This window comes from Mobula birostris, chromosome 6 (genome assembly GCF_030028105.1).
Source record: "Mobula birostris isolate sMobBir1 chromosome 6, sMobBir1.hap1, whole genome shotgun sequence".
Taxonomy (NCBI): Eukaryota; Metazoa; Chordata; class Chondrichthyes; order Myliobatiformes; family Myliobatidae; genus Mobula; species Mobula birostris.
The window spans coordinates 113,388,665-113,402,151 of record NC_092375.1 but is presented as its reverse complement, the minus strand read 5'-3'; the positions used below and the strand labels follow the sequence as shown (position 1 = coordinate 113,402,151).

Here is a 13,487-nt window from a genome sequence, read left to right as displayed (position 1 = left end):
AAATCAGAATCAGTTATAATATCACTGGCATATGTCATGAAATTTGTTTGAGGCAGCAGTACAGTGCAATACTTAATGTTAAAAAACTATAAATTATAATGATGTATATAATTAAATAAATAGCACAAAAAGAGAGCAAAAAAAGAACAAAGTTTTCTAAATAGATATTGAACCCATGAACACTACCTATTATTTTTTAAATTTTATTTTGCACCACCTATTTTAACGTAACTATTTAATAGGCATATATACACTTACTGTATATTTATTTATCATGGATTTCATTGTACTGTAACCATAAAATTAACAAATTTCACGACATATACTCACTGGAATTTAGAAGATTGAAGGGAGATCTGATTGAAACATATAAAAATCCGAAAGGGATTGGACAAACTAGATGCAGGAAGATTGTTCCCGATGTTGGGGAAGTCCAGAACGAGGGGTCACAGTTTGAGGATAGAGGGGAAGCCTTTTAGGACCGAAATGAAGGAAAACTTCTTCACACAGAGAGTGGTGAATCTGTGGAATTCTCTACCACAGGAAACAGTTGAGGCCAGTTCATTGGCTATATTTAAGAGGGAGTTAGATATGGCCCTTGTGGCTAAAGGGATCAGGGGATATGGAGGGAAGGCTGGTACAGGGTTCTGACTTGGATGATCAGCCATGATCATACTGAATGGTGGTGCAGGCTCGAAGGACCGAATGGCCTACTCCTGCACCTATTTTCTATGTTTCTATGTTTCTATATGCTGGTGATATTAAACCTGATTTGGATTCTGATGGCGGAGGGGAAGACGCTGTTCCTGAAAAGTTTACTGTGCATCTTTAGGCTCCTTACCTCCTGCTTTATGGTAGCAATGAGAAGAGGGCATGTACTGGGTGATTGGGTCCTTTATGAAGGATGCCACTTTTTTGAGACATCGCTTTTCGAAGGTGCCCTTGATGAAGGGGAGGTGAGTGCCCTTGATTGTACTGGCTGAGTTTCCAACTTTCTGCAGCTTTTTTCTAATCCTGTCTGGTGGCCCCTCCATACCAGACAGTAATGCAACCAGTTAGAATGCTCTCCACAGTACACCTGTGGAAATGTGCGAGAGATTTACTCCCATCTACTACCTCCCTCTGCCTTCTACGGGCAAGCCAATTCTGTATCCACAAGTCACATTCTAGTTTCCCTCACTCTTGCTACTGTTTGTAAATCTCTGCTGATCCATCTCCAAGGTCTTGTTCCTTGTTCCAAAAGAGATTAGAACCAGGGCCACATTCCTCTCTGCATGTGATCTATTCAGAAGGAACTGCAGATAATAGTTATGCAGGGAATGTTAATGGCCATGAGTTTTGGGAGAATAGAAATGTCGGTCTGAAGTGTTCTGAATGACATTATTAAGAGCAGACACAGCTGCCAGCCCAGACAGACCCTGAAAAGCCAAATCTTTGAGTTAGTTACTATTCACAGTGCATTGCGGCATTATGTGTAGGATTCTTCGAATTGGGACCGGCCATTGAATCATGAATGCTCCTTTTTTGGTGTATCTTCACCCAGTCCCATAACCCCCTTCCCAGAGTCCTTCACTGTTCTCACTGCCGCCTTCCAGAAGAAGGTACAGCAGCTTAGTTTCCACGCTCCAGGTTTAGGGACTGTTATTACCCAACAACCTTCAGGCTCTGTACCAACATGGATAACTTCATTCACCTCAACAATGAACTGATACCCATGGACTCACTTTCAAGGACTCCACAACTCATGTTCTCAATATTATTTACTTGCATATTTATTACTATTAATATTATAATTTGTATTTGCAGAGTTTGTCTTCTTTGGCACATTGGTTGTTTGTCAGTCTTTGTGTGTAGTCTTTCATTGATTCTGTTGTATTTCATTGTTCTTACCGTGAATGCCTGCAAGAAAATGAATCTCAAGGTGGTATATGCTGGGGGGTGGGGTGGGGACTGCAAGTGTCACCACACATTCAGGTTCCAACACAGCATGCCACCAATAATCTGCAGAAGGCCAACAAAGTAACAACAGCAAAGCCAGCCCCTTTCCTCCCCCCACCCACCCCCTCACACACACAGATAGGACAGGCTTCCAGCCTCCGCAGAACTTGCAGACTCAGCCATCAGGCCTCGGATTTCCCACTCACAGTGCCTTGTGGCATTGTGTGCAATGTTACTTTGAATTAGGACTGGCGATTGAATCATAAGTACTCCTGTCTCGGTGTTCCCTCACCCAGACCTGCACCCCCTTCAAGATCCCCAGAGCCTTTCACTGTCTTTTAGAAGAATAGTGGGGGTGAGGTGGGATCTCTCTGAAACCTATCGAATTTTAAAAGGCCCAGCTAAGAGTCGAATGGAGAGGATGTTTCCTATAGGTGTTGAATGTGTGCTATTCTTTACCACAGACAGCTGTGGAGACCAAGTCATTGAGTGTACTTAAAGAGAGGGTTGATTAGTAAAGGTGTCAACAGTGGCAGGAGAGTAATAGCTCAGCCATGATCAAATGGCAGAGCAGATCCAATGGGCCAAATGGCCTTATTCTGCTCCTCTGCCTGATGGTCTATGGTCCCGTAACCTGATTAAATTTTCCCTTTCAATGCTTGTTCCAGAGAGCTTTATTTCGTCATGTGTTGATGCAGAAGGTACCGGATTCAAGACCATAGCTAGGCCACACTTGGAGTATCACGTTCAGTGCTGGTGCCTTGGTCACCCTGTTGCTGGAAGGATGCAGAAGCTTTGGAGAGGTTCGCCAGGATGCTGCCTGGATTGGAGGACATTAGACAAAGCAATACCAGCTCCAAGGGATAAGTCATGTCATGTCAATTTAAACAGATCCTTTACTCCCAGCTGAAGGAAGGTCAGCAAACCCCCAGTGGCCAAAGAAAACGCTTCAAAGATAACATCAAAATCAGCCTGAAGAAATTCAACATTACATCTAAAAACTGGGAAGATATTGACTCAATAGACATACCAGGAGGAAATCTGTTCAACAGAGAACTGTGCTACATGAGGTCGACCTCTGCTGTGCTCAGAAAACAGGCAGCTGTGAAAGGAGAGACTGAACAACCAAAAGACCCGACCACTAACCACCACCACCACTTACACTTGCCCACACTGCACCGAATATGTGGATCCCAGATCAGCCTCTACACCCCACTGAGGAGCCACCAATAGACAACCCCATCATACTCAACTCGAGTGATCACACCACTACTAGACGGCATGTACCATAAGGACTGTTGGACAGACTTGGTTGTTCTTTTTCTGGAGCTGTAGAAGCTGAGAGGAAACCAATTGGATTCAGAACTGGCTGAGGAACTGGTCAAAGTGGATGCATTAACAACATTTATAGGCATTTGGATGGGTACATGAATAGCAAAGGTTTAGACCAAATGCAGGCAAATGGGATTAGCTTAGATGAGCATAGAGTCACGGAGTCATAAAGCTCTACAGCACAAAAATAGGTTCTTTGATCCATCTAAGGACCCTCATCAGCCAGGATATGCCTTCCTGTTACTACCACTGGGGAGGAGGTACGGGAGTCTCAATACCCATACTCAGTTTTAACAACGTCTACTTCCCCTCCGCCATCAGATATCTGAATGGTGCATGAACCCATGAACACTACCTCATCAACACAATTTCTGTATCTTGCAATCTACAGTAATTTTTGTGTTGCACTGCACTGCTACCACAAACAACAAAGTTAATACCGTATGTCAGTGATAATAAACCTAAATTTTTCTTCAGCTCCTCCTACTTTCTCCGAACCTGGGTGGTGGCCATGGGCACTCGCATGGGCCCAAACTATGCCTGCCTCTTCGTCAGCTATGTAGAACAATCCATGTTCAAAGCCTTCCCCACTCATACTCCCCCGCTACACTGACAACTGAATTGGCGCTGCCACATGCGCCCACGCTGAGCTCATCAACTTCATTGATTTTGCTTCAGAACCATAGAACCATAGAACATTCCAGCACAGAAACAGACCTTTTGGCCCTTCTTGGCTGTGCCGAACCATTTTTCTGCCTAGTCCCACTGACCTGCACCTGGACCATATCCCTCCGTACACCTCCCATCCATGTAACTTCCATACTGTCCTTGAGTTCATTTGGGCCATCTCCAACACCTCCCTACCCCTTTTCAATCTCTCTGTCTCCATCTCTGGAGACAAGCTGTCAACTGACATCTTTTATCAACCTACTGATTCCCATGGTTATCTGGACTATACCTTTTCCCACCCTATCTCCTGTAAAAATGTTATTTTTTCTCAGTTTCTTCGCCTCTGCTGCATCTGTTCCCCGGATGAAGCTTTCCACTCCAGGACATCAGGGCTGTCCTCCTTCTTTAAAGAACAAGCTTTCCCTCCCTGTATTATTTTTGCTGCACTCACCCACGTCTCCTCCATTTCCTGTACATCTGTGTTCACCCCATCTTCCCGGTGTTGTAATAACGAGAGTCCCTCTTGTCATTACCTACCATCCCGTCAGCCTCCGCATCCAACACATTATCCTCTGCAATTTGGGCGATCTCCAAAAGGATCATACCACTAAACATACAGTTACCTTTACCTCCCACCCCCTCTCCACTTTTCGCAGGGATCGCTCCCTCTGCGATTCCCTTGTCCATCCATCCCTCCTCACGAATCTCCCTTCAGGCACTTATCTCCACAAGCGGTCTAAGTACTTTACCTGCCCATACACCTCCTGCCTCACCTCCATTCAGGAACCAAACAGTCCTTCCAGGTGAGGTCACGCCTCACCTGTGAATCCGCTGGGGTCATCTATTTTGTCCAGTGCTTCCGATGCGGCCTCCTCCACATTGGTGAAAACCTGTTGCTAATTTGAGGACCACTTTGTCAAGCACCTTCGCACCATCTGCCATAAGTGGGACTTCCCGGTGGCCGAACATTTTAATTCCAATTCCCATTCCTGTTCTGACATGTCGATCCATGGCCTCCTCTTGTGCCACGATGAGGTCGCCCTCAGGGTGGAGCAGCAACACCTTATATTCCGTCTCGGTAGCCTCCAACCTGATGGTATGAATGTCGATTTCTCCTTCTGTTAAACAAATCCCCACCCTGCCCTTCTATTCCCCACTCTGACATTTTACCCCTTCTCACCTGCCTATTACTTCCTGCTGGGTCCCCTCCTCCCCCCTTTCTCCTATGGTCCAATCTCCTCTCCTATCAGATTCTTTCTTCTCCAGCCCTTGACCTTTCCCACCCATCTGACTTCACCTATCACCTTCCAGCTAGCCTCTTTCCCCTCTCTCACCTTTTTATTCAGGCATTCCTCACTCCCGCCCCCACCAACTTCCCTGTCAGTCCTGAAGAAGAGCCTTGGCCCAAAACATCAATTGTTTATTCCTTTCCATAGGTGCAGCCAGGAGTGCTGAGTTCCTCCAACATTTTGTGTGTGTTGCTTGGGATTTCCAGCATCTGCAGCTTTTCTTGTGTTTATAATAAACCTGATTCTGATTAACTCCGCTTGGTTTCAGATTGAAGGAGATCGTACCTGATACAGTAACGCAGAAAGTGATGGAGTCATCTGTCGCATCACAGGTGTACTGCCCGGAATCTGAGAGCTGGCTGGACTGGACAATGAGCCTCCTTGTCTGGCCACAGGATTCAAGTGATATCCGGTCACTGGCCTCGAGGTCTTGGCCATCTTTGACCCAGCGGACCTGGCCGCTGGGCCTGGACAGTTCACAGCTCAGTACGATCGGCTCAAGGGCTGTGACCCGCTGCTCTTTCTCCATGCCCGGGCTCAGTGAGACTTTCAGTGGGACAGCTGGAACATAAAGACCCCAGTCAAAAAGTGATGAATAACATGAGTATCGATGCATTCCATCCATCACATACTCCCTCAAAACTATCCCATCACACCCCCAAAACTATCCCATCACACCCCTCCCTCAAAACCATCCCATCACACAACCCCCAAATACCACCCCATCACACCCCCTCAAAACTATCCCATCACACCTCCCCCAAAACTATCCCATCACACACCCCCAAAACTACCCCATCACACACACCAAGAGTCAGGTACAGAATGAAGCTCCTTCCATACCATTCTATCACACTCTCCTGGGATCAGGCACAGAGTGAATTTCCCTCTACACTGTCCCATCACACACCCCCAGTGCAGGAACCACACAGGTTTGACACAAAGTACACTCCACTCTTCCATAGTATATTCAATACCAAGAAAGGCAAGAATTTTGCTTCCTTTTTGCACTACTTAGAAATATAGGTCGATATAGTACAGGAACAGGCCATTCAGCCAAACCAAATAAATTAATAATCAATGGCCAAGTAAACTAATCTCTTCTGCCTATACAATGTCCATATCTTCCACTTTCCTCACATTCATGTGTCTATCTAAATGTCTCTTAAAATTCCCTCTCGCACCACCCCAGGCAGTGTATTCCAGGCACCCACCATTCGCTGTGTAAAAAACTTGCCCCTTGCATCTCCTTTGAAATTACCCCCCTCACCTAAAGTGCATGCCGTCTGGTATTAGACATCTCAGCTCTATCTATGCATCTCATTCTCTTACAAACCTCCACCAGGTCTCCCCTCAATTTTGCAGCTCCAGTGAAAGCAACATAAGTTTGTCCAAGCTCTGTTTAAATTATTTTATTATTTTAATACCTTATTGAATGTTATGTAGATATAGTTCTGATTGTAATTTATAGAATATTGTAGGTATTACACTGCACTGCTGCCACAAAGCAGAACACGTCAGTACGTAATTATAAACCTGATTTTGATTCTGTTTCTGATTTTGGTGAGAGTTGATGGGAACAATCAGGACAGTGATAAGATCAGGAACTATGATATTGAATTTACAGCAGGTTTGAGGAACTGAGTGGCCCCCTCCCTGCTTCCCATGCCCCCCCCACACAGTCCACTCTATCTATTACTCACATCACTGCACTGCACTGTAAACACTTTGAAACACATTTTACATTGCAAATACAGGCTGGTATTTATGTATTTATGCATGTTATTCGATATCTATTCTTTAACATCTAACTTCAACATCTAACTTTATAATTCTTTAATCTTTATAATTGCTGAATGTTGTTCTTGTTGCATTTCATTCTCTGACCAGCACACCACAGCAAATTCCTAATTCTTGTAAATGTACACTCAATGGCCACTTTATTAGGTACATCTTTACACTAGCTCGTTTATGCAAATATCTAATCAGCCAATCATGTGGCAGCAACTTGGTGCATAAAAGCACATAGACATGGTCAACAGATTCAGTTTGGCGGTAATGCACCATTAAGCTGGGTGCCAACCACTGTAAAACAAGAAGAAGAAGAACAGATTCAGTTGTTGTTCAGACCAAATCTCAGAATGGGGAAGAAACGTGATCTAAGTGACTTTGACCATGGAATGATTGTTGGTGCCAGACAGGACACTTTGGGTACTTCAGAAACTGTTGATCTCCTTACAGAGAATGGTGCAATAAACAAAAAAAGCATCCAGTTCTGGGCGAAGATACCTTGTCAATGAGAGAGGCCGGAGGAGAACGGCCAGACTGGTTCAAACTGACAAGAAGGCGACAGTAACTCAAATAACCACTCATACAACAGTTGTGTGCAGAAGAGCATCTCTGAATGCACATTTCGAGCCTTGAAGTAGATGGGCTACAACAGCAGAAGATCACAACATACACGCAGTGACTATTTTAGTAGATACAGGAGGTTTCTAATAAAGTGGTCGCTGGGTGTACATGGCGAATAAAGTTGAGCCTTGATGCATAAGGTGCTAGAGTCTCTGTGACACTCGAAAACTTTTACTGAAATAGTGCAAAAACAGAAATAATATTAAAAAAGTGAGGTAGTATTCACGGGTTCCATGTCCTTTTCAGGGCGTTTAGGAATTGGATGGCAGAAGGGAAGAAGCCATTCCTGAATTGCTGAGTGTGTGCTGTTAGGCTTCTCTACCTCCTTCCTGACGATAGGAAGTAATAGGCAGGTGAGAAGAGAACAGACATGAAAATGGCCTTGGGTTCCTAGTCAACAAATCCATCAAGAATGCTGTCCTAGGATGCCAACTAGTGTCAAGCAGGCTCATGACCATCCACCTGCGAGTAAACCATTCAACATCACAGTGGCACAAGTCTACACCCCAACAACAGACTACAACGATGAACACATTGAAGAATTCTATAAGAAACTATAAGATGTCATGGACAAGGTAGACAAGAAAGATATTTTGATCATTCAGGGTGACTGGAATGCCAAGGTGGGCAGACACGCGCAAGATGAGTGGGGGGATCTCATCGGCCCCTCATGCAATGACACCTCCAATGAGAGGGGACTATGCCTGCTGGAATTTGCCAGTTATAACAGCATGGTGCTGTCAAACACACTTGGAGAGCACAAAACATCCTGAAGATGGACCTGGCATGCCCCCAGTGGTCAACATCACCAGATTGACTACATCCTGGTGCAAAGACGGCACAAATCTGGTGTGAACAGACCGAAGACCAGAACATTCCCAGGAGCAGACATGGGCAGTGACCATGACCTTGTCATGATGAACACCAGAGTGCGCTTGAGGAGAATCAACAAGCCAAAAACAGCCGGCTGAGATTCGACCTTGAAAAACTGAGAGACTCCGCCATCTCTGAAGAATTTCAGGCAGCATTTGGGGGGAAGTTTGCATCAATACCCCTCTTTGATGGAGAGCTGGAGACCACCACAAATAACTTTAACACAGTGATGACGGAAACAGCAAGCAAGATTCCGGGGAAAAGCCGCCGTAAGTCTAAACCATGGGTCACTAACAAGGTACTGGATATGTGTGACACAAGAAGGAAATTAAAGGAAATTAAAGAAAGATAAAAACACGGCAGAGGGAAGAACAGAATACAGGACAATCAACAAGGAAACCAAGAGAGACATGAAGGAAGCAAAGCAAAGCTGGATAACCGAACAACGTGTGGACATTGAAGACAGCGTCTGCAACAACAACACAAAGAAGGCATTCCAACTGGTGAAAGATCTTACCAAAGAAAAACAAGCCTAAGTAAACACCATCCAAGACAAAAATGGCAAAAGTCTCATAGAAGAAAAGGAAATAATGGAAAGGTGGACAGAGTACTGTTCAGAACTGTACAACTACCAGAGCAAAGGGGATTCAAGCGTGCTGAACGTGCAGGAATCTTCCAATGAGGATGACTATCCAATCATGCATGAAGAAGTTGAAGCTGCAATACGATCACTGAAGTGCGGGGAGTCAGCAGGAATTGACAACATCCCTGCTGAACTGCTGAAGCATGGAGGAGAGGTCACGATAGACATGCTTACCACCATCTGCAATAAGATCTGATGGACAGGTGAATGGTCGACACCTTGGACTCAGTCGCTGATCACTGTGCTTCCCAAGAAAGGCAATCTCCAACTTTGCCAGAATTACCGTACCATCAGTTTGATCAGCCATGTAAGCAAGGTAATGCTCGGAATCATCTTGAACGGACTGAGACCACAGGCAGAAGACATCATTGCCGAGGAACAAGCAGGCTTCCGTAAGGGCAGAAGCACCACTGAGCAGATTTTCAACCTCCACACCCTCTGTGAGAAACACCTTCAGCACCAGAGAGAGTTCTACCACGTCTTCATAGACTTCAAGAAGGCATCTGACAGAGTCTGGCATGATGCCTTATGGGCCACCATGAAGAAATTCAACATGGGCCAGAAGCTGATTCATACAATCCATCAGCTTTACGCCAAGGCAACCAGTGCAGTACTCGCTCAGGGCACCATCAGGGAGTGGTTCCGTACCTCTGTAGGAGTCTGTCAGGGCTGCCTCCTCTCCCCCACTCTCTTCAATGTCTTCCTGGAACGAATCATGAGTGTTGCCCTTGAAGATCATGTGGGCACAGTCAGCATCAGAGGGAGGAACATCACAAACCTAAGATTTGCTGACGACATTGACGGACTTGCAGGAAAAGAGGACGAACTGGCCAACCTGGTCAGCCATCTTGACAGAGCCTCCACAAAGTTTGGAATGGAAATAAGTGCCAAGAAGACCATGCTCATGGCAAATGCCAATGGTGCCATCACAACAGACATCTCAGTCCATGGTCAGAAACTTGAGACAGTGCAGCAATTCAAATACTTGGGGGCAATCATCAGTGATGAAGGATCAAGACCAGAAATTCTGACAAGGACCGCACAGACAATGACTGCACTATCCAAACGCAAGACAATATGGAGGGACAGCAACATCACCAAGAAGTACAAGATCAGACTCCTGCGTGCATCCTCCATCTTCCTGTACGCATGTGAGACATGGACCCTCGCAGCAGAGCTACAGAAGAAGATACAGGCATTGGAAATGAGATGCTATCACAACATCTTGGGCATCTCATACTTGGACCACATCACAAACGAGCAGGTCCGCAAGACGATCCAGCACCACATTGGCCCCCATGAAGACCTTCTCACAACAGCGAAGAGAAGAAAGCTGAGATGGTACGGCCACGTAACAAGATCCAGTGGCCTTGCAAAGACCATTCTACAAGGAACTGCGGAGGGGAAAAGAAGGAGAGGCAGACAGAGGAAAAGATGGACAGGGAAAACATTTGCGGTGACCCAGGCTCTGGCACGTAACTACAACAGATGGAACAGGCTGGTGCAAAACTTGACAGCACCCCAACGACTCCACCAGGAGTTAAAGGCGCAAGCAAGCATCAGAAATAGTGGCTGAGGCAGGCGCATTAGCAGCATTTAAAAACCCTCGAGATAGTTGGACGGACAGGAGAGGTTCAGAGGCCCTGGGCCGAACCAGCTCACTGGGCAATGTGGTCAACGTTAATTTTATTTAGAGATACTGCACAGGAACAGGCCCAACCAGTCCGTGCTGCCCAATTACACCCATGTGACCAACTGACCTACTAACCCATACATCTTTGGACAGTGGGAAGAAACCAGAGCTCCCAGACAAAACCCATGCAGTCACGGGGAGAACGTACAAACTCCTGACCAACAGCAGTAGCGACTGAACTGGGGTGACTAATACTATAATAGTGTTAGGCTAACTGCTAAGCCACCATGTCACCCATGGAAGAGGAGGGCTGAAGGGACCATTGACATGCTGTATGGTGGGGTAACTGGCCGCTGTAAATTACCCCTAGAGTGTAGCGGAAGTTGATGGGAACGTGGGGTGAATAAAATGGGATTGGGGAAGGCAGTTGTGTTCAAAGTAAAGTTATGATCGAAGTATGTATATGCAACCCTATGCTTCCTTGACATTTGTTTTCTTGCAGGCATTTACAAGAAAAAAATTTACAATAGAAGTTACAACAAAATGTACATATAAAAAGGCAAAGACTGACAAACAACTGATGTGCGAAAGAAGACAAACTGCCAAAAGAAAAAACAATACTGATAACATGAGTTGTAAAGAGTCCTTGAAAGTCAGTCTCACAATCAGAATCAGGCTTATTGTCCCTGACATACGTCATGAAATTGATGTTTTGCTGCTGCAGCACAGTGCTGCAGCTTAAAGAATACTTTACTAGAAATATAAAACATACCATACTAAATAATGCAAAAAAAGTGAGGTAGTGTTCATGGGTTTACCATTCGTTCAGATATCTGATGGCAGAGGGGAAGAAGTCATTCCTAAAATGTTGTGCTTACATCTTCAGGCTCCTGTGCCTCCTCCGTGATGGTAGTAATGAGAAGAGGGTATGTCCTGAGTGATGAATGCCACCTTCTTGAGGCATTGCCTATTGAAGCTGTCCTCAGTGGGGAGGGTTGTGTCCATGATGGAGTGGGAAAGTTTATAACTCTCTGCATCTTTTTCCGATCCTGCGCAGTGGCCCCTCCATACCAGATGGTGACGCAACCAGTTAGAATGCTCTCCACGGAACATCAGTAGAAGTTTGTTGGCCTTTGGTAACAGACCAAATCTCACTAAACCCCTAATGAAATGTAGCCACTGGCATGACTTCTTCATCAGTTCGTAGTCTGTAATTCACCATGGATTCAGTGGGTCGAAGGGTTTCTATGGTATGCTGCATGACTCAATGAACTTTGGTTTGGAGGGATCTGAACAGAGGTGGATTGGAATTTACATGGAATGAAAGAGGCTTGAGGGGATGGATTCGCAAATTTTTCTCTACAGATGTACTGAAGGGAGCATTCTGACTAGTTCCATCTCTCTCAGGTATGGTGGTGCCAAAGCAAGAGTTGTAAATTCATCCAGCTCAATCATGGGCACATCCCACCTCACCATGGAGGACATCTTCAAGAGGTGGTGCTTCAAGAATTTGGAGGAGCCCCACCACGCAGGACATGCCCTCTCCTCATTACTACCATCGGGGAGCCTAAAGACCCTCAGCCTCTTCCACTTCACCTTCAGATTTCTGAACAGCCCATGATCACTATTTTACTATTTTGCTCTTTTTTTTTCAATATTTAGCTTTAACATTTATTTCTTATTGTAACATAGTAGTTTTTTATGAATCGCACTGTACTGCTGCCACAAAACAACCAATTTCATGACATGCAGTCTGCTAGTGATAACAAACCTGCTTCTGGTTCTACGTACACCCAACTACAAGCAGCCAGTTGACCCACCGGTCCGCGTGTGCGAGGGAACATCGACACCCAGAGCAACCAGCGTCAGAATTAGGTTTATATTTGCAGTCTTGTATGATGTGAAATTTGTCGTCACAGTTCAATGCAAAGACATAAAATTGCTATCAATTACAGAATAAGTAAATGGCACAAAAAGAATATTGAGGTAGCATTTATGGTCACAGGGAGAACATATGAACTCCACACAGGCACCACTGGAGGTCAGGATGTTTATGTATCTACAGTATAACTAATTTATTTTATGCATCCCACTGTATTTTTGCCACAAAAAAACAAATTTCATAACTAGCCTCAATGATAATAGATCTGATTTGAATTTGAATTCGTGTTCCCACAGAGAGGCTGGAACGCCGCCCTTACCTTTAACAAACAGAATGGCAGAGTCCCTCACGCCATGCGCGACGAAGGTTACCTCCACTTCGTTCTCCTCCAGCTTGGCTCGCCGGATGAGGAGGGAATGCTGCGACCTCGACTGCTGGATGCTGATGCGCTCACCCTCCTGTAGCTGTCTGCCTCTCATGTGCCAGGTCCCAATGACCGGGGCGGTCAGCTCAATGGCAAACTCCACGTCTTCCTCCTGACAAACCGTTGCGTCATTGAGGTGAGTGCGGATCCTGGCCACGGGCACTGAAAGGGAGAGGAAGCATTACTGTCTGTATATCGTGGACACAGACCTCACCATCGGCACTGGCTCAAGCAGGCAACATCAACCATCAAGGTTCTCCAAAATCCAGTTTATAGAAACATAGAAAACCTACAGCACAATACAAGCCCTTTGGCCCACAAAGTTGTGCCGAGCATGTCCCTACCTTAGAAATTATTAGGCACCCTATAGCCCTCTATTTTACTAAGCTCCA

At 45.4% G+C, this 13,487-nt stretch overlaps 1 protein-coding gene across 3 annotated transcripts in view; it reads right to left on the bottom strand.

Annotated features, from left to right (window-relative positions):
* The window catches only part of obsl1a (obscurin like cytoskeletal adaptor 1a), a 149,151-nt gene that overhangs the window by 119,199 nt on the left and 16,465 nt on the right, over positions 1 to 13,487 (bottom strand). For all 3 annotated transcript variants that reach the window (XM_072261041.1, XM_072261043.1, XM_072261044.1), the window contains exons 6-7: positions 12,991 to 13,257; positions 5,514 to 5,789 (exon numbers count right to left, since the gene is read on the bottom strand). In XM_072261041.1, coding sequence (XP_072117142.1) covers positions 5,514 to 5,789; positions 12,991 to 13,257 — 543 coding nt within the window. The remainder of the gene's footprint in view (positions 1 to 5,513; positions 5,790 to 12,990; positions 13,258 to 13,487) is intronic.